Source organism: Poecilia reticulata, linkage group LG5, assembly GCF_000633615.1.
Source record: "Poecilia reticulata strain Guanapo linkage group LG5, Guppy_female_1.0+MT, whole genome shotgun sequence".
NCBI lineage: Eukaryota > Metazoa > Chordata > Actinopteri > Cyprinodontiformes > Poeciliidae > Poecilia > Poecilia reticulata.
This window is the reverse complement of record NC_024335.1, coordinates 1981968-2005744: the sequence shown is the minus strand read 5'-3', so window position 1 is coordinate 2005744 and position 23777 is coordinate 1981968. Positions and strand designations below refer to the sequence as shown.

Genomic DNA, 23777 nt, shown 5'->3' with positions numbered 1-23777 from the left:
GGCTAGACAGGAGATCAGTTTTATTCTCACACTGGGCAGCTCTTCAGTAAAAGGACTTTCATATCCAGACTCTAATGCTCCTGCTGCATTCAGGGATCAATGGCCAGAGAAAGAAAATCTAACTGAATGATAGAAGAAACGTTTGTTGACTTGTGGAGAAACGTTGCCTTTTTGGTTGGGTAGAGCAAAAAAATCCTTTTACCGAAGTCGACTCCTAAATGAGGAGGATTAATAAATAAAGAAAACTGTTTGCTTCTCATCTGTTTCCTCACGCTCTCACTGAAAATCAGGGAAAAACATTTTGGAGGAATAAATCTGATTTGGTTGTTTGCTCTCAGACTTTAGGTTTTGTAAGTTCACAGTTTATAATATTTCTTGTTAATTGTTTTAAACGTCAAATTAAAAGTTAGCCAGGGACTATAAGGGGAAATTGAACTTTGAGAATAAATCTACTGACCTCTGTCGTTTTAAGTCAGTAAAAATGTGTTTGTGTTTGCAAAATGCCACGATAATCAGAGTGAGAATGTCAGAGATGTATTCATTAATGTCTTCAAAATGAGATATTAATAAATATGAATGTCTTATTAACATAAGATTATTGCAGTCATGTTATAATTACTGTCATTCTGGATGACAGGAGTGATCCAGAATGATTACTGTGTCTTTAAACGAGGACAGAAAACCCAGATGATGATGTTTCTGGAAACCTCTGATAGGTCGCCTGACTCATTTCCACATGCTTGAAGGCATCGCATTCATCTGTTCAAACTATTTTTAGACATGATGGGAATGTCCAGCCATCATATCACTCAGGGAGGAGACGGGTTCTGTCTCCTAGAAATGAACCAGTTCTGCTCCAAAGTGTGCAGAACAAAAGGCAAAGACCTGTTGAAGATGTTGACTGAAGCTGGTAAGACGGAGTCATCATCCACTGACATGGGCTGCAAGGCCACTCAGAGAGCAGGAAGCCATTATTCCAAAAGAAACATTAAAAAGCCAGAATGCAGTTTGCAAAGGCACACAGGGTCTGGAGACATGTCCCCTGGTCTGGTGGAACTAAACTGGAACCATTTGGACGTCATGTCCAGCGACTTCAGGCTTCGACTGATTTGGCCGTTTTGGCAGCTCAGTGAGTCGCTGTGAGGTCTGAATTTCCATCCCTGGTTGGTCGTGTGTTACAGCTGACATGTTGCAGGGGTCACCAACTCCAGTCCTCGAGGGCCACCGTCCTGCAACTTTTAGATGTGTCTCTGCTCAAACACACCTGGATCAAATAAACTGCTCATTTATTGCAGAGAGGAATGAATGCTGGTGAGGAAATCCAGACATTTTGGAGCAGAGGTGAATCTGAAAGTTGCAGGATGGTAGCCCTTGAGGACTGGAGTTGGTGACCCCTGTGTTAGGGTAATTTATGGAAAAACTATACGCAATTAAATGAAAATCCAGTTTAAAGTTGCAGTATGTAACTTTCATAATGAATTTGTTCCCCAACATATTTATTAGCTATCATCGTTATGACATTATATTATATAAGACAGTTAATCTGTGAAAAAAGTCGAGTTTGACTTGTTGATAAGCCTCATTACCAACCCAAAGGGAAGAACATGAAACTACCAACCAGGAAACATTTAGACTCTGAGCTCCCGACACAAACTTCTCCACAGCTGCAGCTAATGATCTCTTCAATAAGTAACATTGACCGGGCGAAAAGGCCCCGGCAGAGTCCGGCTCTGAGAATCGGGTTGATTTAATGGGGCTGTACCGCCCTCTAGTGGTCAGTCATCAACTTTCACTCTAAACCTGAGAGCAAATTATTTCAGCTACTCGGGATCAGGAGCGTTCATGGTTAATAATTTAACTGTCATCAAAATAAAGTAAAATGAACATGTGAAATAATATTTGTTGATTTGTTTCCCTTTATCTGACACAAACACATTTAAGATCCATTCAGTACATATATAGAAATCAACCATCGTCATTTATTTTACTGTAGACATGTTCCAAAGTACAAATAGTTTTTTAATATGTAATTTGCTCACAAAAAGCAAAGTAAATGATGTAGTTATTTTTTCTTTATTTTAATGTAGGTGACCTTTTAACAAAACTTTATGGCTCCTTTTAAACTCCTCCTGTTTCAAAGCAAGAAAAAAAAAGTTAAAATTAAATCATTTGACAAACATTTGTTGCTGATGAACATTCTGAGTTGACAAAACTACATTTTCTCTTTGTTTTGAGCTCTTCTGAGCAAAAACATTAAAATACAATCATGTACAGATGACTCATCTGTAGTTTCCTGATATGTTTTTCAAACAAAGAAAGTGAGTTTCTGTATCTGCCACAGGAACGTTACATTCAATATCTCACTAAAAATGATTCACAATAATTGCTGTGTTTCTGAGTTGATGGTCAAACTCAACATGTGAAATGTTTAAACCCCATTTGGCTGTTTTATAGCAGATTTGACGGCTGCTTTCCTGCCTTATGAACTTAAAGTTCCTTAACAAGAGAAGGTGAAAAATTATTTTAAAATGAAAGTAAACAAAAAAAAACTTACATTTCATGCCACCCTAGAAGCACAGATGTCTTGCATCCATATGAACAGAATGTAGGAAATATTACATGGCAACAATTGTTTATTTTAAGCAAAATAAAACAGTCCACAGGACACACAACCATGCACACACACACTCACACCTAGGGGCAATTTGGAGAGGCCAATTAACCTGACAGTCATGTTTTTGGACTGTGGGAGGAAACCGGAGTACCAGGAGAAAACCCACCATGCACAGGGAGAACATGCAAACTCCATGCAGAAAGACCCCAGGCCGGGAATCGAACCCAGAACCTTCTTGCTGCAAGGCAACAGCTCTACCAACTGCGCCACTGTGCAGCTTCATGATAGTTTTATGTCTTTGCATATCAAGAGAGCAAAGTCTCTTTTGTTTATCGTTGTTTGAGCTTTTTCTTTATTAGTTCCTGTAAAATACTTTGGTAAACTTTTTTCTACTGATGATACAAGCTAATAAAATGATTTCTGACACATGATAAGTTATGATTAATCTGAACTCAGGACCTTTACTTCCTAAACATCATTCATCAATCAAAGTAATAGTTCTGGATGAAGATGGCACTGAGGCCTCTGTAGACGGGGGAGAAGTTATAAATCAGAGCTCTGTCTTCTTCAGCAGCGTTGGAGAAACGGTGCTGGCTCTTCAAGGCTGAAGAAAGACGCACAGGGAAGAAAATAAAAATAAAAACCTACACGTTTGAACAAGGTTGCAGGTTTTATGTGTTACTACCTTCAGAGACGAAGAAGCTTCCAGTGTAGAAGCTGATTCTGACAGCAGAGACGGTGTGAACCATGCCTGGCTTATCTATCCACTCAAACGGACTCTTTTCAGGATGCCACTGCACAGCGTAGAACGGGTAGCGGTAAGCTAACCAAACCAGAAACACTGTTAGCACACGCTATGGGCATTGCTGCTTCATTTAATCTGATTAATACGGTCAAAGTAAATATGCTGACACTACAACCGAGTATTAGGGCTACGCCAAGAAAATAAAAAAATAAAAATAAAATGACGACAATACAGTCACAGCATTATGAGAAAACAGCCCTACCAGAAAAAAGTCATAGTATTATGACTACACAATATTACATAATATTATTCTCGTTTGGCTTTTCTTATTGTGTAGCATTATGAGAAAAAGTCTCTTAATACTATGATTTTACTCTCATATGAGCATATTATTGTAATAAATGTAATATAATATGTATTACAACAATACATATATTCTCGTATATATGTATACAAAAATATATAAATATAAAATTACAACAATAATTACAATTATAGTTGTAATTTAATTTTTGCATTTGTTATTTTCTCTGACTCTGGCCCTAATTTTCAGGAAAACGTTCTACACATGTTGTGCACGTTATTGTGGGATGTTGGTGCCATCTAGTGGACACCAAGTGGTTTTTGAATGGTGAACATATTCTTTGAATTCAGTCCCATTGTTAAAACACATTGGAGTAACGTAAAGAAAAGTTATCAAGTTGGATGTGACTCATAAAAGCAGCTTAAACACATAAAGACTCTACCTTCCATGGTGGAGATGAATTCTTTCTCTCCGTCGCTGTTGGTGGACAACACTCTGTAGAACCTCTTCAGTTTGGCGTTTCGGGTGTAGTTCTGTAGATTCAGGCACAAATTTAACAATGACTTAGTTGTGTTGGTTGTTCTATGTGACAAGTGGACAGAAAAAACCTAAGAGTGTCAGGAGAACCACGCTGAACACCTCACAATGAGAAACGCGTGTCTCAAGTAGCAAAATGCATGTAGTTTGTTCATAAATATTTACCACACTTTGTGCATTTTGAGGTTATTATCATTGTAAGAAAGTTGCCTCAATAGCAGCAGAAGAATTAAAGACATCTCCAATTTATGGTGGAATTAAGAGACTGAAAATGTCATGAAATGTCATCTGAATAAAACATTGGTGTTGGGAGACAAACCAGACAGCATGAGGTCAAACCCTACCAGGCCGTTAAAACTCATCAATCAATCAATCAAATTTTAATTGTATAGCACATTTCAGCAGCAAGGCATTTTAAAGTGTTTTACATAATTAAAATAAAAACAGCATGTGACATTGAATAAACAGTGAGAGAGAAAGAGATTAAAAAAAAGATAAAAACATTAAAACCCCTTTAGGACTTCAGTTAAACGTCGTTTAACTGGGACTCTAACCCTCAGGGACTTTAGTCAAAAACACCGTTTGACAAGGACTCCAACCTCTAGGTTTTTAGTTGAAACGCCGTCAACTGGGACTCTAAACGCCGTAGAACTTTAGTTAAACACCGTTTAACTGGGACTCTAACCCTCAGGGACTTTAGTCAAAAACACCGTTTGACAAGGACTCCAACCTCTAGGCTTTTAGTTGAAACTCTGTCAACTGGGACTCTAAACCCCGTAGAAATTTAGTTAAACGTCGTTTAACTGGGACGTTTTCCGGGGGGCTTTACATCATTAAAACGTAGAAAAGAAATAAAAAGAAATTCAAAACATTAAAGACATAAAAACATGGAAGACATCAAAACCCGCACTCTAACCCTAATTTAGCCATAAGCAACTCTAAACAGGTGGGTTTTAAGTTGAGATTTAAAAGCACCCAGTGTTTCAGCTGTTTTACAGTTTTCTGGAAGTTTGTTCCAGATCTGTGGTGCATAGAAGCTGAATGCTGCTTCTCCTCGTTTGGTTCTGGTTCTGGGGATGCAGAGCAGAACCAGAACCAGAAGATCTGAGGGCTCTAGACGGTTGGTGCAGCAATAACAGATCTTTAAGGTATTGTGGTGCTAAACCGTTCAGTGATTTATAAACTAACATCAGTATTTTAAAGTCTAGTCTCTGAGCTACAGGGAGCCAGAGGAGGGACGAGGTGAATCATGTCAGTCAGATTCACCTCGATGGAAGCCATGTGTGGTGAAACAGTTTAGAGATGATTCAGTGGATTAAACAGTCGACTGTTTTTGCAAACATAACTAAAGATGTCCAGCTGTCACCTGAGGAGAAACATCCAAACAAAGCAGCAAATACCTGAATGGAAAGACTCCAGCTGTGGAAGTTGGAGGTGATGTTTTCATGAGCCAGAGACTGAAGCACATCCCTGGGAAAACTCCTGAACAAGCGACTGGACTGGGCCGCTGCAGGACAGACAGAGGAAACGTTCTTTAATCTGCATGAATGAAGGTGAAATGAAAACATGTTTCAGTGGAACAAAGCCAGCATAGAGCTAAAGATGCTGCCTGTCTGTCTGCAGGAGGACGACGTCCGGATGGGATTCTGGTCTGAGGACATTTTGAATTAAACCAACATATTTAGAAAATCTAAAATATTAATAACTTTTCCACATTTTATCAAGTTACAACCACAAACATCCGCGTATTTAAACACGATTTAAATGACAGACTATTACAAAGTAGCTCATAATTGTAGTGGAGGTTTTTCTTTGAAGAAAATCTGAAAAGCAGGTAATTAAAGCAATAATCTTCGGGTAGTGGCTCTTAATTCCTCTCCTGTATGTTTTAAGGGTTTCACTCTTGCCACACACCAGAGTGTAACTGAATGGGTGATTAAGAGGCTCCTGCAGCTCTTGATGGCAGCTGAGCAGGAAATGCAATCAGCTGAATCAGGTTTGCTGAGCAGAGACGTAAAGGACAGGAGACGTCAGGACCAGGACTGAGGACAGCAGCCTACATACAGAGCAGCGGCCTTCACACACGGCACTGCGCAGTTTAATGTCCTTATCCCAGCACACACACACACACACACACACACACACACCCCCCCCCACACACACACACACACACACGCACACGCACACACACACGCATACACATTTTGTATAACAGGTAGGAACGAAAAACTTATGTTATAGATGGAAATAGGATGTCAAGGATTTTTCCCAAATATGCTTCATTTTTTTATATCTGTATGTTTATTCTTTAGAAACATCAACACACGACCAAATAAAACAGTGACTGCAGCTCAATGGTAACCACTGAATTTCATTGGTCATCAAATAATGAATATGTTTGTCAAACTTAAACTTTACAAACATTCTGGAAATTCAAATCCAATCTGTTGAAATTAAATGAAAATGAATAGCTGTTTGAAATAAAATATAACATGGACAAAGTGTGTTTTCTGACTGTGAAGCAGTTCTATCAAGTTTTATTTGAACAAACATATATAAACATATTTATTGGATCTTTTGTCTGAAGTCACTTTAATTAGCAGTTTAAGTGACTGCCAATTCTCACCTGCAGGTGGCAGTAGTTCTTACCTTAAGTTGACGTTCGTGATCAATATGACGAGTAACAAAAACTGAGTGATTTAAGTTCTTCAAAGAATAAAATGTTTGCATGAAGATTTTGAAAGGGGTTAAAAAAATAATGCAAAATACCTTTTAAATACTTCTAAAGTAGAACCACAGAATCAGTCATTTTGACTGCAAAGTATCACAAAAACAATCAGGAAATCCTGCAGGGACTGAAATAGAGACAATAATTATACCAGGTGTGAGGATGAGTGGCAGAGCGACGGCCTTGGTTTGGGTGAGAGTGAGCAGGTTCTTTCTGGCGGTGAGGACGGAGAGCTGCTGGAAGCCCTGGCACGTCCCCCAGATGGGGAAGTAATCCCCTGCATCATTGGCCTAAAGAAGGTCAGAAAGTTACTAAAATGTTACTAGATAACATTTATAGATGATGTATAAAGATTCTTCTTCTGCTTCTATCCTGCAGCTACGCAGGGATCACATTTCAGAGGATGTCCTGACTGGAGCTCAGCAGTCAGACTTCATACCTTCAAAGCCAAGTTGTAAAAGATCCTGGCAGCTCGACTGAACTGGGATGTCTGAATGTCTACGTCTCCCCCTGGCAGCAGCAACCTGAGGGGACAGAAATATGATAAATGTAGACAAAAAACTGAGATTTCACAGAAAAAAGTAAGTTATTGAAATCCATAGTGTAATGGTGAATGATTATGTCTTTCAGTGCATTTAGTCTGCATGGTTTGACATTACGATGTGCATTAATCACTCCGTTTTCTCAATATTTCATTCTAACTGAACTGGAAGATTTTAGACTTTTATGCTACCTCTAGTGAGCAGGCTGCACAGTGGCACAATTGGTAGAGCTGTTGCCTTGCAGCAAGAAGGTTCTGGGTTCGATTCCCAGCCCCGGTTCTTTGCATGTTCTCCCTGTGCATGGTGGGTTTTCTCCAGGTACTCCGGTTTCCTCCCACAGTCCAAAAACATGACTGTCAGGTAAATTGCCCCTAGATGTGTGTGTGTGTGTGTGCATGGTTGTTTGTCCTGTGTGTCCTCTGTGTTGCCCTGCAACAGACTGGCGACCTGTCCAGGTGACCCCGCCTCTCGCCCGAAACGTTAGCTGTAGATGGGCACCAGCAACCCTCCCGACCCCACAGAGGGACAAGGGTGCAAGAAAATGGATGGATGCTACCTCTAGTGGTAGTACTGGGAACTGCAAGAATTCAACAGTTAAGTCTGCACACTCTTTAAATATAATGAGTCTTATTTAGAGCCAGAACACATTCTCCTAACTACACAGTGTGAAGAAAGGTCTTTGTTAACTGTGTTGAAAGTGTAGAGTCAGTAAACCTGCTGTCACTCCACTGACTCTTCAGTGATTCTCACTCATCTGCAGCTGAGCTGCAGCATGGAGGAAGAGAGGAAGATGTTTCAGCTGGTTTTATGCACATTTATGAGCCCAACTCCACCTTCTTTTTCATGTGAAATAGTTCTCATTTCACGATCAAACAATCTGAAAAAACGAAACATTTCCTATAAGAGTAAGGGCACATAGAAGAATACTCACCCATTTATTGAGTTGAATATCTTGATATATTCTTCTTCTGTGCGATTGATCCTGCACAACAAGAAATACATATACGGACATATAAAATCACTAAAAAGTTTGTTTTTTATTTATTTTGTACTATGAGCAAAAAACAAACTAATCACACTGAAATACTAAAAACTGGTAAAAGTATTTGTGAGTCTTTGCAATATTCTCCAATTTATACAGACATCAAAATCCACCAGAGGAACCAGGACTGAAGATTCTGCTGGCCAGCCATGAAGAGTGAAAACTTAATGCTCTTCAGTTTATTATTCAGCTTGTGAATAACAATTTTTAAACTTTTAAAGCTACATCTTGAGCACTATGTTCTTTGACAAATGACCCAGAGTAATATCTTGTTATGTTTGATGTGAGTCACAGCAGCTGCCCTCGTGCTGTGGCTCACAGAGTGAAGGAGTCACAGCCCTGCGTCAGAAAACCGCTGCGCTCAAACTTTAAAAAGAAACCATTCACTGCTTCTACATGTCGTCTGATTCATCTTCAAACGGTTGACAACAGCATTTCTTCAAAACAGTGCATGCTCTTAAGGTTGCCATGGTAACCATGACTGGTGGTAAGTCAACCGGTATGTACAGGTGAGTGCAGTTTTTTTAACAGAGCAAGATGGAGTCAGTGCACATAATAAAGTGGTTGATGAAGACTTGACAGCAACCAGAAAAACGTAATAAAACTAAAATACAGAGGGATGTGACGCTGCACCTGATTGGTGCGACCCTGGCTCCAGCACTCTCCAGGAATTTGACGTAGGAGGCAGCAATGTAAGAAGACCCTCGAGCAAACTGGTCATCAGACAGATTTTCCTGCGCTAACACACCTAAAGCCAGAAGATGACAGAGAATGAATGAAATTTCACAAGTCAGAAAAGTTTTTATATCTATTACATCATGACTGCATTAGAGAAACACAACTGTGTGAGGTGAGTTACTGGAACACAAAGGTGTTTAAACATCTCTGAACATTGTGCCTTTATAAATCTACAAAGTTTGCTGTTCAACTAAAACCCAAACTATAAGGAGCAGCTGACTTAAAACATCTGTAAAAACTTATTTTTTCCCTTTTTATACTTCATATTCAGTGAGTTTCTGAAAACGAGGGTCTTTAATGAAACTTTGGTCTAATCTAGTTTATCTTCATTTCAGTGCTATTTCAACACTTCAATTTTGTTCAGGCTTTTTGTGAAAGTGCCTCTTTTTTCACTCATTATATATTTAAAACTAAGCTCTAAGAACAAAACTCTCATCCACAGCTCTATGTATTTTATTTATCTGTTGAGCGTATGATTTGGAGGGCGGTGTTACGCAGCACACCAACCAAAAAGCATGCGGCGTCCTAAAACCTTCAGCTGTTCAACGTGACGTAATGAGACTCGTCAGCAGCTACAGATTGGTACCAAACTGAATACTCGGCAAACAGCGACTGGTCAGCCATGAGACTCACGTCCAGTGATGGATATTTATTGGATCTTTTGTCTTTTTTCCCCCTCTCTTCCCTCTCCCCTGTCATACACTGACATGTTCAGCTGCAGAAGTGAAAAAGGACAAACTGATTAAAACATTGTTTAATAAAACTACTTTGAAGGAGGACAAGCAAGTCTGAGTCATCTTCTTGTTTTCCTTTCAGCTTTTCCCTTTTGGCGTCTCCACAGTGAGTCCTCTGTCTCCATCTAACCGTATCGCTCACAGCTTCACACCAGCTGCCTTCATGTCTCTTTCACTCCATCCATAAATCTCCTCTTTGGTTTTCCTCTGAGTCTCTGACCTGGCAGTTCCTTCCTCAAAATCCTTTTACCAGTGGACTCAGCTAACATGTCCAACCCATCTCGGTCTGGCTTCTCTGACTTTTATCTCCAACACATGAGCTGTTCCTCTGATGCATCCATACTGGATCTCATCCCTGCTTGTCACTCCCAAAGAAAACCTCAACATCTTCCTCTGTGCTGCCTCCAGCTCTGCCTGCTGTCTCCTCATCACTACCACTAAACCAAACAGCATCACTGCTCTCAACAATGTCTTGTACACCTTTTCCTTTGACTCTTGTTGATATGCTTTGGTCACACCTGACACTTTTCTCTTCTACAGCACACCTTACCACAGTCTTACGGCACTTCTGTGCTACTTCAGACATACGGCATGAAACCAAACTGCTGTTCACTTCTGACCTCAGTCAACAAGTCTAGTCATTCTAGCAGACATGAAAAGACACATGAAGCAGTCCTCAGCATGACTTGCATAAATATGACACTTCTACAGTTTGTCTTTCTCTGAGTCACGTCCTCACACCTCTAACCACAATGACTGGATGTTTTACTCAACTCTGCAAAGTCTCCCTGCACCCCTCTGACCAAAGATGTCTTCCTTAACCCTGAAGCTTTGTGATGAAATCTAAAATTAGTCATATATTTAATTAAACCTGACTAAGAAAAACAGACAAGCTCCAAAGGTTGTTAGTTTATAAGAGCTTCTGCAAAAGAGAAACTTTCTAAAGTTTCAGTTTCAATATCTAAATTACATTTTAAGATTTTGTCTAAAATGTTACTCTTTGAATGTGTTTGTCGCTAATCAAACTTGAGTTAGTTCATTCAGGAAGTACTGCTGATAAAATGCAGAATTATGTTGTTTTTTTTAAAGCTCTACAGTTCTCCAGCCACACACCCGGCTTGCACAGTCTCCATTGCTCCCCCACACTCAGACACCTTTCTCTCGAACATTCCCGACATATTACATAAGAGCCACGATAATCCGATGAGCACCCTGCAGGCGCTTTTTGAGGACAATAAATGACGCTCATGTTTTACCGATGATGGGTCGGTCGTTGTGCTGCTGGCTCCTGGCCGCGGCGCAGAGAAGCGGCCCGCACAGCAGGAAGGCGGTCAGCACCGAGAACCCCGCTGCAGCTGGCCCACGCATGGTTCCAGAGTCTGCAAAAAAAAAAATAATAATAAAAAAGAAAAGCCCGATATGAAGGAAGGACGCTGAGCTCACAGACTGACGGAGGCAGGAATAATTACGGTATTTAGAAATACCTGAGTCCGGATGAAATGCAAAGATGCTTCGTCCTGGTGATGATGCTGACTGACCGAGCGCTGAGTCTGACTGCTGCCGCTGTCTGTCAGCGTCACCGCATCACGTGAGAACAGCGTCTGTCTGCACAGGTAGACTCAACAGGCGTGTCCGAAACGGTGGGCATGAAGAACAGAGGATGTGTTCATACAGAAACACACGTCAGCCTATCAGCAGAGGACAGGAGACCGCAGTTAGAAACAACCGCCTTCCTCTGAGGCAACTTCCTCTGAAAGAAGAAAGGTAAAAGTCATCTTGAGCATTGCTGTAGTAGTTTGTGTGAAACTGGATCTTACGCATTAAATAATGATCAAACATTTCGCTTTGATCATTACACACATCTTGTACACCGCTGTGAGAAAGTGTTGCTCCACTTTCTCCTGTTTTTACTATTTTCTGTCACTCCAAGACATCATCAAACCTATGTATCAAAAAAATGTGGGAAAACGTTTTTTTTTCTTTTCATTTGCTAAATTTTGAACAGAATCTACATAACCTCTTTTTGGTTCAGTTTTATAACCTACATCCAGACCTGATGATTGCCATAATCAATAAACCCCTCAAACAGAACCCGTCTAGAGTGAATCATCTCAAACAGCAGTTCATCATCTGCTTGGATTTGAAATAAATCCAACAATAAATAAGAAACAATGGAAGTGAAAGAGAAACCGCAGAACAACGAGGAACAATCTGGGGAGTCGGTGCCTGGTCACATCACCCCTTTGGAAGATAGAGAGTTATATGGTCACCCTTATGACAAAATTTAATCTATGGAGTGATTTATGACCCTAATTATTAACTGCTCCCCAGCCTCCCCACCTGTTCATCTAACAATACATAAGTGCATACATAAGCATTCCTTTCACACCTGTTAATAACTAAAAACAAACATTTCCATCTTTGGTAAACTTTTCCCCACCACCTCTATGAATTAGCCAATAGAAACAGAGACAGGTATCAGCAGTAAAACATTTCTCTCTGGTAGGTACAATTTGAACCCAGAACATCTGTTTGTGAATGATTTAAAGTTCAACACATTCACAGAGGTGAGGCTCGATGGCCCTGGTGCTCAGTGTGGAGACGCTTAGGGAATTAAAGTACAACACGTTTTAAGTAGCATTTGTGATTTCCTTCATCCAATCAACAACAACAACAAAAAACCCCTGAATCCATAAGAACTAAACTTTAAATGTTCCTCATTTGTACATGTACTTCTTAAGAATATGTGACTGGCAGTAAACAGGTTTATGTGACACAAACTGTCTTCCTGCTGCACAACGTGGAGGGGAGGGGAGCGACCCCTGACCCCTGCCCTGCTCACCACAGCAGATGTTTTTCTGTAACACTTGCTAGTGTGATACATTTCAGTAAAAGTTCCTCGTCTGTAAATTTATTTCTTAAAAATATGTGAATAAAAAGGCCTCGGTCAGGCTGCTCATATTTATCTTTCTGTTTTCCCCAAAGTTTAAAGTTTTTTACAGTGCACAACCAGGCTCCAAGAGTTGCTCCAACATGGTAAATTGTTTTGTTTCCTTTAAAATTATTATCTACAGCTTTTGTCTCTGACTTATACGCTGCATGTTTTCTCGGCCCTAATGATTCTTTCCCTCCATCCGTTATCTTACACGTTTAAGTGTGTTCACTAACAAAACACAGTACACCTGTTGTTGTTAAGGTTCCATTACTAAAACGTATAAATGATCAATGTCAACCATCAGTCTGTATTAAAATATTTAATACAATTTGTATTATTTATTTAGATTTTATGTTTTTATGTGAGCACTTGGATTTCTATCGATTTATTGAATGATGCTCTGTGTAAATATTTATCAAACTGAATGGCCATCCAGGTTTTATATAGTTTTTTATTTTCTTTCAATGTTTGTTGCACAAATTCAAATATATGCTGGCTATCGACCAACAATTCAATCAGTGAATCTTTGCTTTTTTTTTTCTCAAGTAGCCCCTCTTACGAAGACTTACATCTTCTGACACCTGGCCCAACTTATAATGACACTAAGTTTGCTATTAGTACACTTTACCTAAAAAAATAAAACACACTCACTACACAACCAGGCTCCAAGAGTTGCTCCAACATGGTAAATTGTTTTGCTACCTTTAAATTTATCTCCAGCTTTTGTCTCTGACTTATATGCTGAATGTTTTCTTGGTCCTAATGATTCTTTCCCTCCATCCATTATCTCCGAAAGATAATGTATTTTTTTAGGCTGTATGAAAATAATGATTGAAATATACTATTCTATTTGCAGAATCCTGATAATAAAACTTCAATTGTGCACTGAATGATTAGATTGCATCTTGACACAAAAGAATCAACTGTTAATTAGTAATCATACTATGGAAATGACTACAAGATCTGAACAAACAAGAAACTTGACTACCTCAAGGGATTTCTCTCGTAATGAACCGTCTGACTTTCTTTAGTCGACTAAATTTAATCTTACCAAATTACCAAATGAGAGCAAACAGGTACTGAGTTTGAAGCGGGTCAGATGCCTCCAGCCGTCTGCTAAAGCTAGACTCCGGCCTTCCTCACTGTAAAATAAAACATTCTGYTTAATTAAAGAGTTCAAGTGAACTTCACTTAATTCTCAACAACTTGTTGTTTGTTCTCATCTTAAATGAGCGGCAGGAACTTTAGGATTTAAAAAAGAAAAAAAATGCTTTATAAGTTAATCTATTTAAGTTGAGTCTGCAACAACTAGAATAAAATAAAAAAAAGAATTATTGGATAGTAGTGAGGATTTTGGGTGGTAATATTATTTTGGATGAGTTTAAGAATATTGTTTGCCAAAATCGCACAATGTAACTACACTTGTCTTTTACATGTTGCAATAATTGAATCTTTTGAGACAATTGGTTTGCATAAATTTAAGTAACTGCAACCTATTATCCTGCTCCACATACTTGGCTAGCAATGTTCCAGTTTGCTTCCCAGTCTGAACTTCTGGACAACGTCTTGATTCAGTCAAATCTTCTATCCTGTATCTCCTGTACTCTGATATTCTACAGAATTCATTCTGTGAAAGCTTTGCTTGCTGGTCTTCTCCATGCTTTGAATGCAGCATCTGGTTTCTCTTACTTTAACCTGCCTAACGTGCACCTGATTGGCATGTTAGCCTTTCAATTCCCTCCCAGTGAGGCGGTGCTTCACAAAACAAACGGTCAAACTGTTGATCTCCCTTATGGTTGTTTCAGAAGATGAGAAGACATAGTGACTGCGTTTTAGACACCAGTAGCAGCTCATCCAGCTTTTTACTAGATGGCAGACCTAAAAGTATATACCTTTAAAATATGAATAAATACATACAATTCCATAATTATTCCATCCACGGGTTAGGGTAGGGTAAGGAAATCACAAACACTACTTAAAATGTGTTGTCCTTTAATTCCCTAAGAGTCCCCACACTGAGCAGCAGGGCCATCGAGCCGCCCCTCTGTGAATGTGTTGAACTTTAAATCAATCACAAACAGATGTTCTGGGCTGGGTTCAAATTGTACCTACCAGAGAGAAATGATTTATTGCTGATACCTGTCTCTGTTTCTATTGGCTAATTCATAGAGGTGGTGGGAAAAAGTTTACCAAAGATGGAAATGTTTATTTTTAGTTATTCACAGGTGTGAAAGGAATGCTTATGTATGCACTTATGTATTTTTAGATTAACAGGTGTGGGGCGCAACTAATGATTAGGGTCATAAATCACTCTATCAATTAAATTTTGTCATAAGGGTGACCATATAACTATCTGAAGATAATTATCAGTGTTTTATTACCCTCCACTTCACCCAAGTGTCCAAGAGGATCTTAAAAAAGTCCAACAATTGAGGCAGATATTGCAAAACTGTCAGTGTGATTCCCCCAACATCTTACCACCAGACAGATAGACAGCCATACAGTCAGTCCTTAATGCTTCCTCTTTCATCCCTTCACTCACAGCACAATTCAAATGCAGCTATTGCAAAATATTTACAAGCGCCTCAAACATGTGCTTCTTTAATTCTTTCTTATCGGAGCCCTGCAGCTGTGAGCAGGAATCTACCAACTAATTGTTGGCCAACTTCTTGGTGCATTTCATTACTCTTCAAGTTTACTTCTGCGTTTTCATTTTCTGTTGCTTCAAAATACATACACACTGAAGCAGAAATAAATAAAAATTGTTTTATTAAGAGGTGTGATGCGCTATAAACATTGTTACAAGAAAATTGAAGATGAAACTGCTTTCCTGCATGCTGTGAGGAAGTTGCAGTAGCCTAAACTGTCCACAAGAGGTCAAACTTCTCCACTAAACCTTCCGTATATTTTCATTTCCGGTCAGTGCGAATGTGTTGTATTCCTCTGCATGGTACAAATTATTTGAAATATTAAGATTGTAAATGGACATGAAGAGCAAATTCTTTTAGATAAAATCAGATACAATCTAGTTTTTGGATGAAAGCTGAAATATGGTCCTATTTCCCTGTGTATAGTTATGTATTTTAAACATAAATTCCTCCCACATTAAGTGGTAGCATAGTGAAACTCTGTCTCAATGACACATCATTTATGTATGAACTACATTTACATATAAATTATACTTCTCTTCCTTTCCCTTCCCTTTTTTAAAGCAAAACTTCTCACAATCACAAAGTTGGGCAGTTTCAGGCGATCAGAGTGTTCAAATGAATCAAGTGGATAAAAGATCTATGACTTTTATTAAGTCATTTCTTCATTTGGAAAACAAAATATGAGTGAATAGGGTAGTACAAACATTCAACAGACTGCAGTCACAGGTGCACGCTCCAGGTTTGGTGCAGCTGTGACTGCAAATGACATACATGTCATTTTTAGTACACCTGCAATGGACGTCATTTTTTCCCGTTGTCCTTTGGAATAGACCCCCAGCTCAGTCTGATTAGATGGAGAGTGCCTGAGGATAATAATTTTCAAGTCTTGCCACAGTTGCAGAATCTGGACATTGACTTAGCCGTTCTCATGCAGGAATACAGATTGATGTAAGTCATTCTTTTTCAGCTATCGCTGTAATTTTTAGATAATTGTCCTGCTGGAAGGTTAATCTCCTCCACAGGCCCCTAAAAGTTATCTTCCAGGTTTGCTATCAGTAAGTTGAACACTTTCTATAGATTGACTGCACACAGACTGATGTTCCCAAGCCTTTCAGATAAGATCCCTGACCAGTAATCAGTGACACGTTCAAAGCTTTGAATGTGGTTACAAAACCCAGCCTTCCTTTGAACTTATCCATGGTATTATGCTGTGAGCTGCCTGGCTGATCTTTGTAACTTTTCTGATGCATTATGTCATTAAAATACACTCATGACCTAATTTATTGATTTGGTAACTCTTAGAGGCAATTAGGTGCACTGGCTGGTAAATAAAAGCACAAGAGTAAAAGGGACTGCATACAAATGCCTGGCAGAGATTTTGAAAACAGCTGGTGAACCTTGTACCATTTATGTCCTCTTCAAAAATCTATTTATAACATACCCATCCATCGATCCATTTTCTTACACCCTTGTCCCTTGTGGGGTAAGGAGGTGCTGGTGCCTCTCCAGCTGGCGTACAGGGCGAGAGGTGGGGTCACCTGGACAGGTTGCTAGTCTGTCGCAGGGCGACACAGAGACACACAGGACACACAACCATGCACACACATACTCACACCTAGGGGCAATTTGGAGAGGCCAATTAACCTGACAACATGTTTTTGAACTGTGGGAGGAAACCGGAGAACCCAGAGAAAACCCACCATGCACAGGGAGAACATGGAGACTCCATGCAGAAAGACCGGGGCCGGGAATCGAACCCAGAACCTTCTTGCTGCAAGGCAACAGCTCTACCAACTGCACCATTTCAGTAAAATACATCCTGGTTTTTCACCAAGATGTGACAAAATGTGAACAAATATCAAACACTGTGGAACTCCATAACTAACTCTTTTGCAAGCCATGAGTGACAGTTGTATGAGAGTATTACAGGTTTTTGTCATTTTTAATCCTGTGCATATAGATATTAAGAATAACAATGAGCATTTAGAGAAGTCTGGATTTGACTACAACATTTCAGACATCAGATGGGGTTTATAAATGTAAATTCACAAATCTTCAGTCTTGAATCTATTTATTGTAGACATCCTTCAGGCTATCTCTAATTTCATGTTCTGAAGAACAAAGCTTGTTTCATGTACATTGGAGTTACTTAGATTGCAAACATAATGACTGACAACAATAAACTGGGTATGTAGAGACAGTGAATGACTGAAACTGAGGTCATATGCAGGGCAATGAGCAGACAGTACTAGACAGAAGAGATAAAAGACAAGAAGCAAACAGCAGCAAGAAACAGTGTATGTCTCTTTAAGAAGCTCCTGTTCTGCCTTCAGAACCTCATATCTTCAGAGGAGCTCTGCACTGAGATGTAGTTCATATGATGAGTGCAGCAGACTTGCAGTTCCACCAGCTGTTGTTAACTGATGTTGCCACTAGTCTGAAGGAGCCTGGTGCTGCGTGGGAGGAGCTTTATGCAAGCAGCAGCCAGACGGAGCCCTGAATGGCTGCCACAGGAAAGACTTTTTAAATATGCATGAAAGAATCACAGCAGAACTCCGGGTATATTTTTGATGAGGGAATAAACTAATAACTTGATATGAAGCTCAAAAAAGTCACTTTTACATTCACTCCCTTTAAATAAAACCATGGCCGTAGCTAATAACCAGTAGATCCTACTTCAACCTGGGAGCAGGAAAACTGGAATGATCTGTCAAATTATTATCTTTTTATTACTCTTCACTGCAGCTGCTTTTAGTTTTTAAAAAATCTTTTACCTGATACTGTCTGAAGTGCTGATTGTTCGTTTTTGTGCAGTTTTACAGAACTTTGTATGCCTCACTCCAGAAGTTTTCTTGACACAAGTGACATCATCAGAACTTTGAGAACTAAAGAAGAGTTATACTGAGATGGAAAGAAAAAAACCCCACCAATTTATGACTGACTCGCCAGAGTGAGATTGGCTAGAAGAAAAAGTGGAATGGGGGGAAGGGACATAGATGGATGGGGAGAGGGAGGACATTTAAAAGGGAGCTAAACCGGCTTTACAAAAGAGTGAGAGGCAGAATACGGAGAGACGAAAAGAGTGAATTAAAGAAAAAAAGTGCATGGTCTCAGAGTGAGAGGGAGTAACTGAGGTAGAGGGAGCTTTGGTGCCGCAGCGGGACCGACTGTCACACAAACTGTCAGCGAGGTCTTACTGGAGAGAGCAGCAGCTACTCCCCGCTAACACCAACAAACCGGAGGAAACGACAAAAAGGAAGAAGAGGAAGGAATATTCAGGTTAAATGAACTGAGTTTGCTTTTTGCTTCCCGCCACCGTCTCCTCTGGTCAGGATCTACCCCCTTCATCATCACCATCACTCCTCTTCATCGCCTCCAGGTTTTAATCCCCTTCATCTTCAGCAGCTCGACCTCTCCTGCTCCTAAGCAGCATGCCGGGTTGGCGGCGGAACCTCACTTTTTGCCTGCAACGGATGCACGAGGAAGGTAGGAAAGCCAAACTAATGAATGCGCGCTGTGTCGGCGTCAGCGTGTTTGGATGCGGGCGCGTGTTGCGGCGCGCGTTTGCGCGCGGATGACGTGAGGTTTTAAGATCTGCGCTGAGATGTGAACAGCAGCTTGTTTCCGGAGTCACTTTGAATCTTTGCGCTTTCTGCTTCATGTGTCCAGACTTTTCTGCATCACTGGAAGTGTGCGTGCGCGCCGCGCGCGGTCATTGTTTGCGCGCGCAGTCTGTGCTTCTGACTGAAAAAAGCACCTGCAGCTTTGTGACCGTGCGTGTGTGTTGGTGTGTGAGAGAAAACGATTGTCTGTGAGTGTTGTGACTTCTCTTTGAGCGCGTGCACTGTCGCGCACGGTCTGTTGTAGCCGCGCGCAGTGCGCACACGTGTCAGCCCGGGTTTGTTCCGCCGTTTCAGCAGAGATGGCGCGAGGCTACAGATGCTGGCAGGTCATGGTGGCTGTGCGTGCGTGTGCCAGTGTGTATGCTTGTGTAAAAGACGCCCGCACACGCACGCAGTCTGCTTGTTGGCCCTGCAGCGTGAACACAGGGGGGAGGCGGACAGAATGGATGTTGGTCAGCTACAGTGTGCACGTGAGCGTGATGGTGCTAATTTGTGAATGTGCAAATGAGAAAACAGCTTGGTGTCACATGCATGTGGCTAAAACAGATTGATATTGACATAACCATGGGAAAGAGTTTTCCTTCAATAGCTCACCCAGGTCACTGCGAGTTCCCCAACAGCTTGGATTTAGTTGAGCATGTCATGAAAGACAGTTTGATTCAGTTGGTAAAAACTCGGCTATTGATTCTCCAAGTCATCGATGTAACTAAACATTCACATCTAATGTACAGGACCATGTTAAAAAATAAAAATGAAAAAAACTTCAAGGAAACTTGGAATCACACCTGCCTCAATTTTAGTGTTTAAAAGTAGTTAGACTAAATAAGTGTTTGCATTTCTGCTTTTTTGTTTTTCTGTGATGCACATTCAATGTTTTAAAGAATCTCAGTTTGTTGTAGAACAAACCAGTTTGGCTCCATGTTTCTATTTTTTTTAATTTACAACTAGAGATGATAAAATAAATTACAGATTCCAGAACTCTCCCTTGTGAGTGTGCAAAGCTTTCTAAGATTTTCTAAGCTTAGAAAATCTTACATAATCTCTTTTTTTTGCTAATGTATTACTGGTTAATCCAACGACAAACTGTACTAACCAGCAATATGGTGCTTATTATCTTTATTTATTCATCTTATCAGTGCAACGTGATAATTTACTTCAGAACCATAACCTCAAAGTTATCCTGAGTTTAACAGTGTCACATTACTATCATGAGATAACTGACCTCCACACAGTAAGTAAGGATATGGCTGGAGAAAATTGTTCAACACTCATTCATTGTGAAGACAGTGATAATGCTGCTATCCTCTGAAGGGAAACGCTCCATGGCTGGAATATGGACTGTACAGATTGTACATCTTCATCATTTTCTAAGAAAGCAACAGATTCTTGTGTGTTTGGCAGCTGATGTGCAGCAGAGCGCAGCCAACCAATCCTTACCAAATAGGTCTTTACCTGCACTTACACTCATCCTGCACACTTGGAGGGCGGGTCATTATTTTCTTCCCAGAGCCGTGATGCACAGCCACCTGAATCATTAATCACTAAATCACCATGGATGTTCATTAAATCCCTCTTAATCTACTTCCACCTGTCATATGGCACACATTGGAGACATTTTTGATAACATACCATAGAAGACCTCCCAAAAACTAGAAAAAACCCCCATCACATGCTGACTGATACCTTTACTGCAGAGCGGGGTCTTTATGCTGTGAGAGAGAGAGCAGTTTCTCCAGGCAGTTGATAAGCAGTTTTGCAGCCTCACATAATTTTGCACATTTTATTCATCTCCTTAGAGAATTCAGTCCAGGCTTTGAATCCCTTGCATTCTTCTTTCTCGCTGTGGACTGTCACTGCACACCCTTCACTTTGGCTTCTTCTGGGTGTGGTAGATCCTACTAAAGCTGAGAGTCTTTGTTCTTGGTCAGCCATTATCCACAGATAAAACAAACAGTTTAGAGACTTCTGGCTTCCAGATGAATGGATGAAGGCTTAATTTACTGTACAGGTCCTCACTGGGATTCATCTTCAGGTAAATGAATCCTGTGAAGCTGAAATCGTTTAAAAGACTTCTCTGCTTAGGATGGGTTAGAAGTGAAAATGTAACATTCCCCCCAAATCAGTGGAGATGAAAGGATGTTCAGTCCTTTGGGAGCTCATCAGTTAACCAACTGGATGTAAAGACAGACAACAAAAAAGGGGTGAAACAGAAAATGGCTTGTAAAATAAATACATCAGTGGGATGATGTAAGCTAAATGATGACTAGGTAATCCATGCCAGTTTATCACACTAAGCTTGATTAACTGATTAATAAGAACAGGTTACATTTGTTTGTTTGCATTCAGAGGTGGGTAATACCGGTTACATTTACTGGGATTAGTTTTACTGGATTTACTTTGACTTTTATGAACTATTGTTACTCTTACTTGGTTGGGCTGATTTTACATTTTAAGACTTCAGATATTGGAAACATTAGATTCTTGGATTTCTGAAATGGGGGCTGCACAGTGGCGCAGTTGGTAGAGCTGTTGCCTTGCAGCAAGAAGGTTCTGGGTTCGATTCCCGGCCCCGATCTTTCTGCATGGAGTTTGCATGTTCTCCCTGTGCATGGTGGGTTTTCTCCGGGTACTCCGGTTTCCTCCCACAGTCCAAAAACATGACTGTCAGGTTAATTGGCCACTCTAAATTGTTCCTAGGTGTGTGTGTGGTTGTGTGTCCTGTGTGTCTCTGTGTTGCCCTGCGACAGACTGGCAACCTGTCCAGGTGACCCCACCTCTCACCCAGAACGTTAGCTGGAGATGGGCACCAGCAACCCTCCTGACCCCACTGAGGGACAAGGGTGAAAGAAAATGGATGGATGGATGGATTTCTGAAATGTATGAGCAAATGTTTATGTGAATCTGAGCATAACTAGCATTTTGTAAACATGGTTATTTTATATGAAAAGCTACATAAATGTGTATTTATATTAAAAAACATTAAACGGGCCAGGTCTGTCTCCAGGTGCTCCAACCTGCTCCACAGTCCAAAAACATTTTCTTCGAATTGCCCCGAGAGTCACATTCACGGCAGTTTGTCCTCTGCCTCTCTGGGTTGACCTGAGGTAGCCTGGTGACCTGCCCAGGTGTTCTCCACCTCTCGTTCCCTGTGGCCCTGATAGGATAAGCAGTTAAAGCCGATATGGAGACATGTGGTGTAGATTAGTTCATGACTCCTGCTCCTGCACACTCCAGGACTCAGGTTTTTATTTTCCATCTATTGGCATGCTCCACAGTTTTAAACTATATTCCTTAAATGTTTGAATGAGAGGGACTTACAGAAATTTGCATAGGCTTTGAAATAATTTGGATGGATGACAATATTGCCATTGGCAATCCTTTTTTTTAGCCAAAGCTACTAGAGTGAGTGTCAGAAAGATATAGTGGGTGTTTAAATTTTAGCAGAAGGGCAAAATCTGTGCCAGTGTGTGTTTGTGAGTGTTAGAGAAAGGTGCAAATAAAACACGGCTGTGCAAGAAGCTGAAAAGTTGCTGTCCACTGACCACCAACTTATGGATCAATGCCTGTTATTGTCCAGTCTTTCATTTTTATGGGGACATTTATAGCAGCAGAACTGCCTCTGCTTTTTCAAGAAATCCATGGCAGATATGCAGAAGATCTTCACTTGGCATGCATTAAGGATGAGCAAAATATTATTAGGAGTGTCATTGTGCAAAATGAACTGGCATAAATACGCAGCATCACGTCCATCATGCTGGATAAACACGAGAAGATGTCAGGTCAGGGCTGCATACGTTGATTCTTCTTCCTCTATCCAACGAGACAGGCAACTTCTAACCTTGATCTTTAGCTTTAATGAAATTCAGAGCAAGTTTTCACCAGAAGACATTTTTGTTATAGTTGATTGATTGGAATTGTTTGATCTGAACGTCTCACTGAAGGAGAGATAAAGGGTAAGAAATGCAGCATGAATGATGTTTGTTTGTACCAAGGAGAGAAGAGGCAGTGAGATACAGGGATAAATCTAAGGGTGCAAATAATAACAATGTCTGTGATCTGCGTTAAGATGAGGTGAAAATAAGGGAGTAAAAAAAAGATAACGATGAAAATGCAAATGAAAAGAGGCAGAAAGAGAGTCATGAAAAGATGAAGCAGGGAGCAGCTTGAAGGGGAAAGATAGAAAGGCTGGTTTCTTCTGCTTATCAACTGAGAGGAGATCCCATTAATCAGGAGACTAGAAGATCAAATAATGTGCTTGTTAAGAGAGAGCAAGACTATGTGGCTTAGCTCCAGCATTAAAACACTTTAATATGTGTAGAGCTGCCGTCAAAGACGGATCAGAAGTGCATTGTGGTGTTAGGAAAGACATGATATTAGGAAAGCAGGAGGTTGATAAGAGTCACAAAGAAAACTCAGCCTGAGGTGCTGCTGGAAACATCAACAGGACATTTTACAGGAAAGTTTGCGTGTTACGGCGGAAAATTGAAGCACGTCAAAATGCATCAACACAACGAAGCTAATAGACATAAAAACAATGCCATACTTGATGGAGTTTGGCTACATCGAGGCTCACTGCAGTAAAAA

The 23777-nt window shown here is 40.3% G+C and overlaps 2 protein-coding genes across 2 annotated transcripts in view; one reads left to right on the top strand and one right to left on the bottom strand.

Annotated features, from left to right (window-relative positions):
* Positions 1-2817: 2817 nt before the first annotated feature.
* LOC103464304 (gamma-glutamyl hydrolase) lies at positions 2818-11672 on the bottom strand. Its single transcript, XM_008408302.2, has 10 exons — positions 11469-11672; positions 11241-11363; positions 9146-9260; positions 8402-8452; positions 7368-7452; positions 7080-7218; positions 5601-5707; positions 4106-4196; positions 3300-3437; positions 2818-3218 (listed from the first exon to the last, which is right to left on the bottom strand). Exons 2-10 carry the CDS (start codon positions 11350-11352, stop codon positions 3097-3099), a joined length of 960 nt encoding a protein of 319 aa, XP_008406524.1. The 5' UTR covers positions 11353-11363; positions 11469-11672; the 3' UTR covers positions 2818-3096.
* Positions 11673-18538: 6866 nt separating this feature from the next.
* grip2b (glutamate receptor interacting protein 2b) overlaps positions 18539-23777 on the top strand; it is a 196870-nt gene continuing 191631 nt past the window's right edge. Inside the window, exon 1 of the mRNA XM_008408298.2 lies at positions 18539-19056. Coding sequence (XP_008406520.1) covers positions 19002-19056 — 55 coding nt within the window. The 5' untranslated portion in view covers positions 18539-19001. The remainder of the gene's footprint in view (positions 19057-23777) is intronic.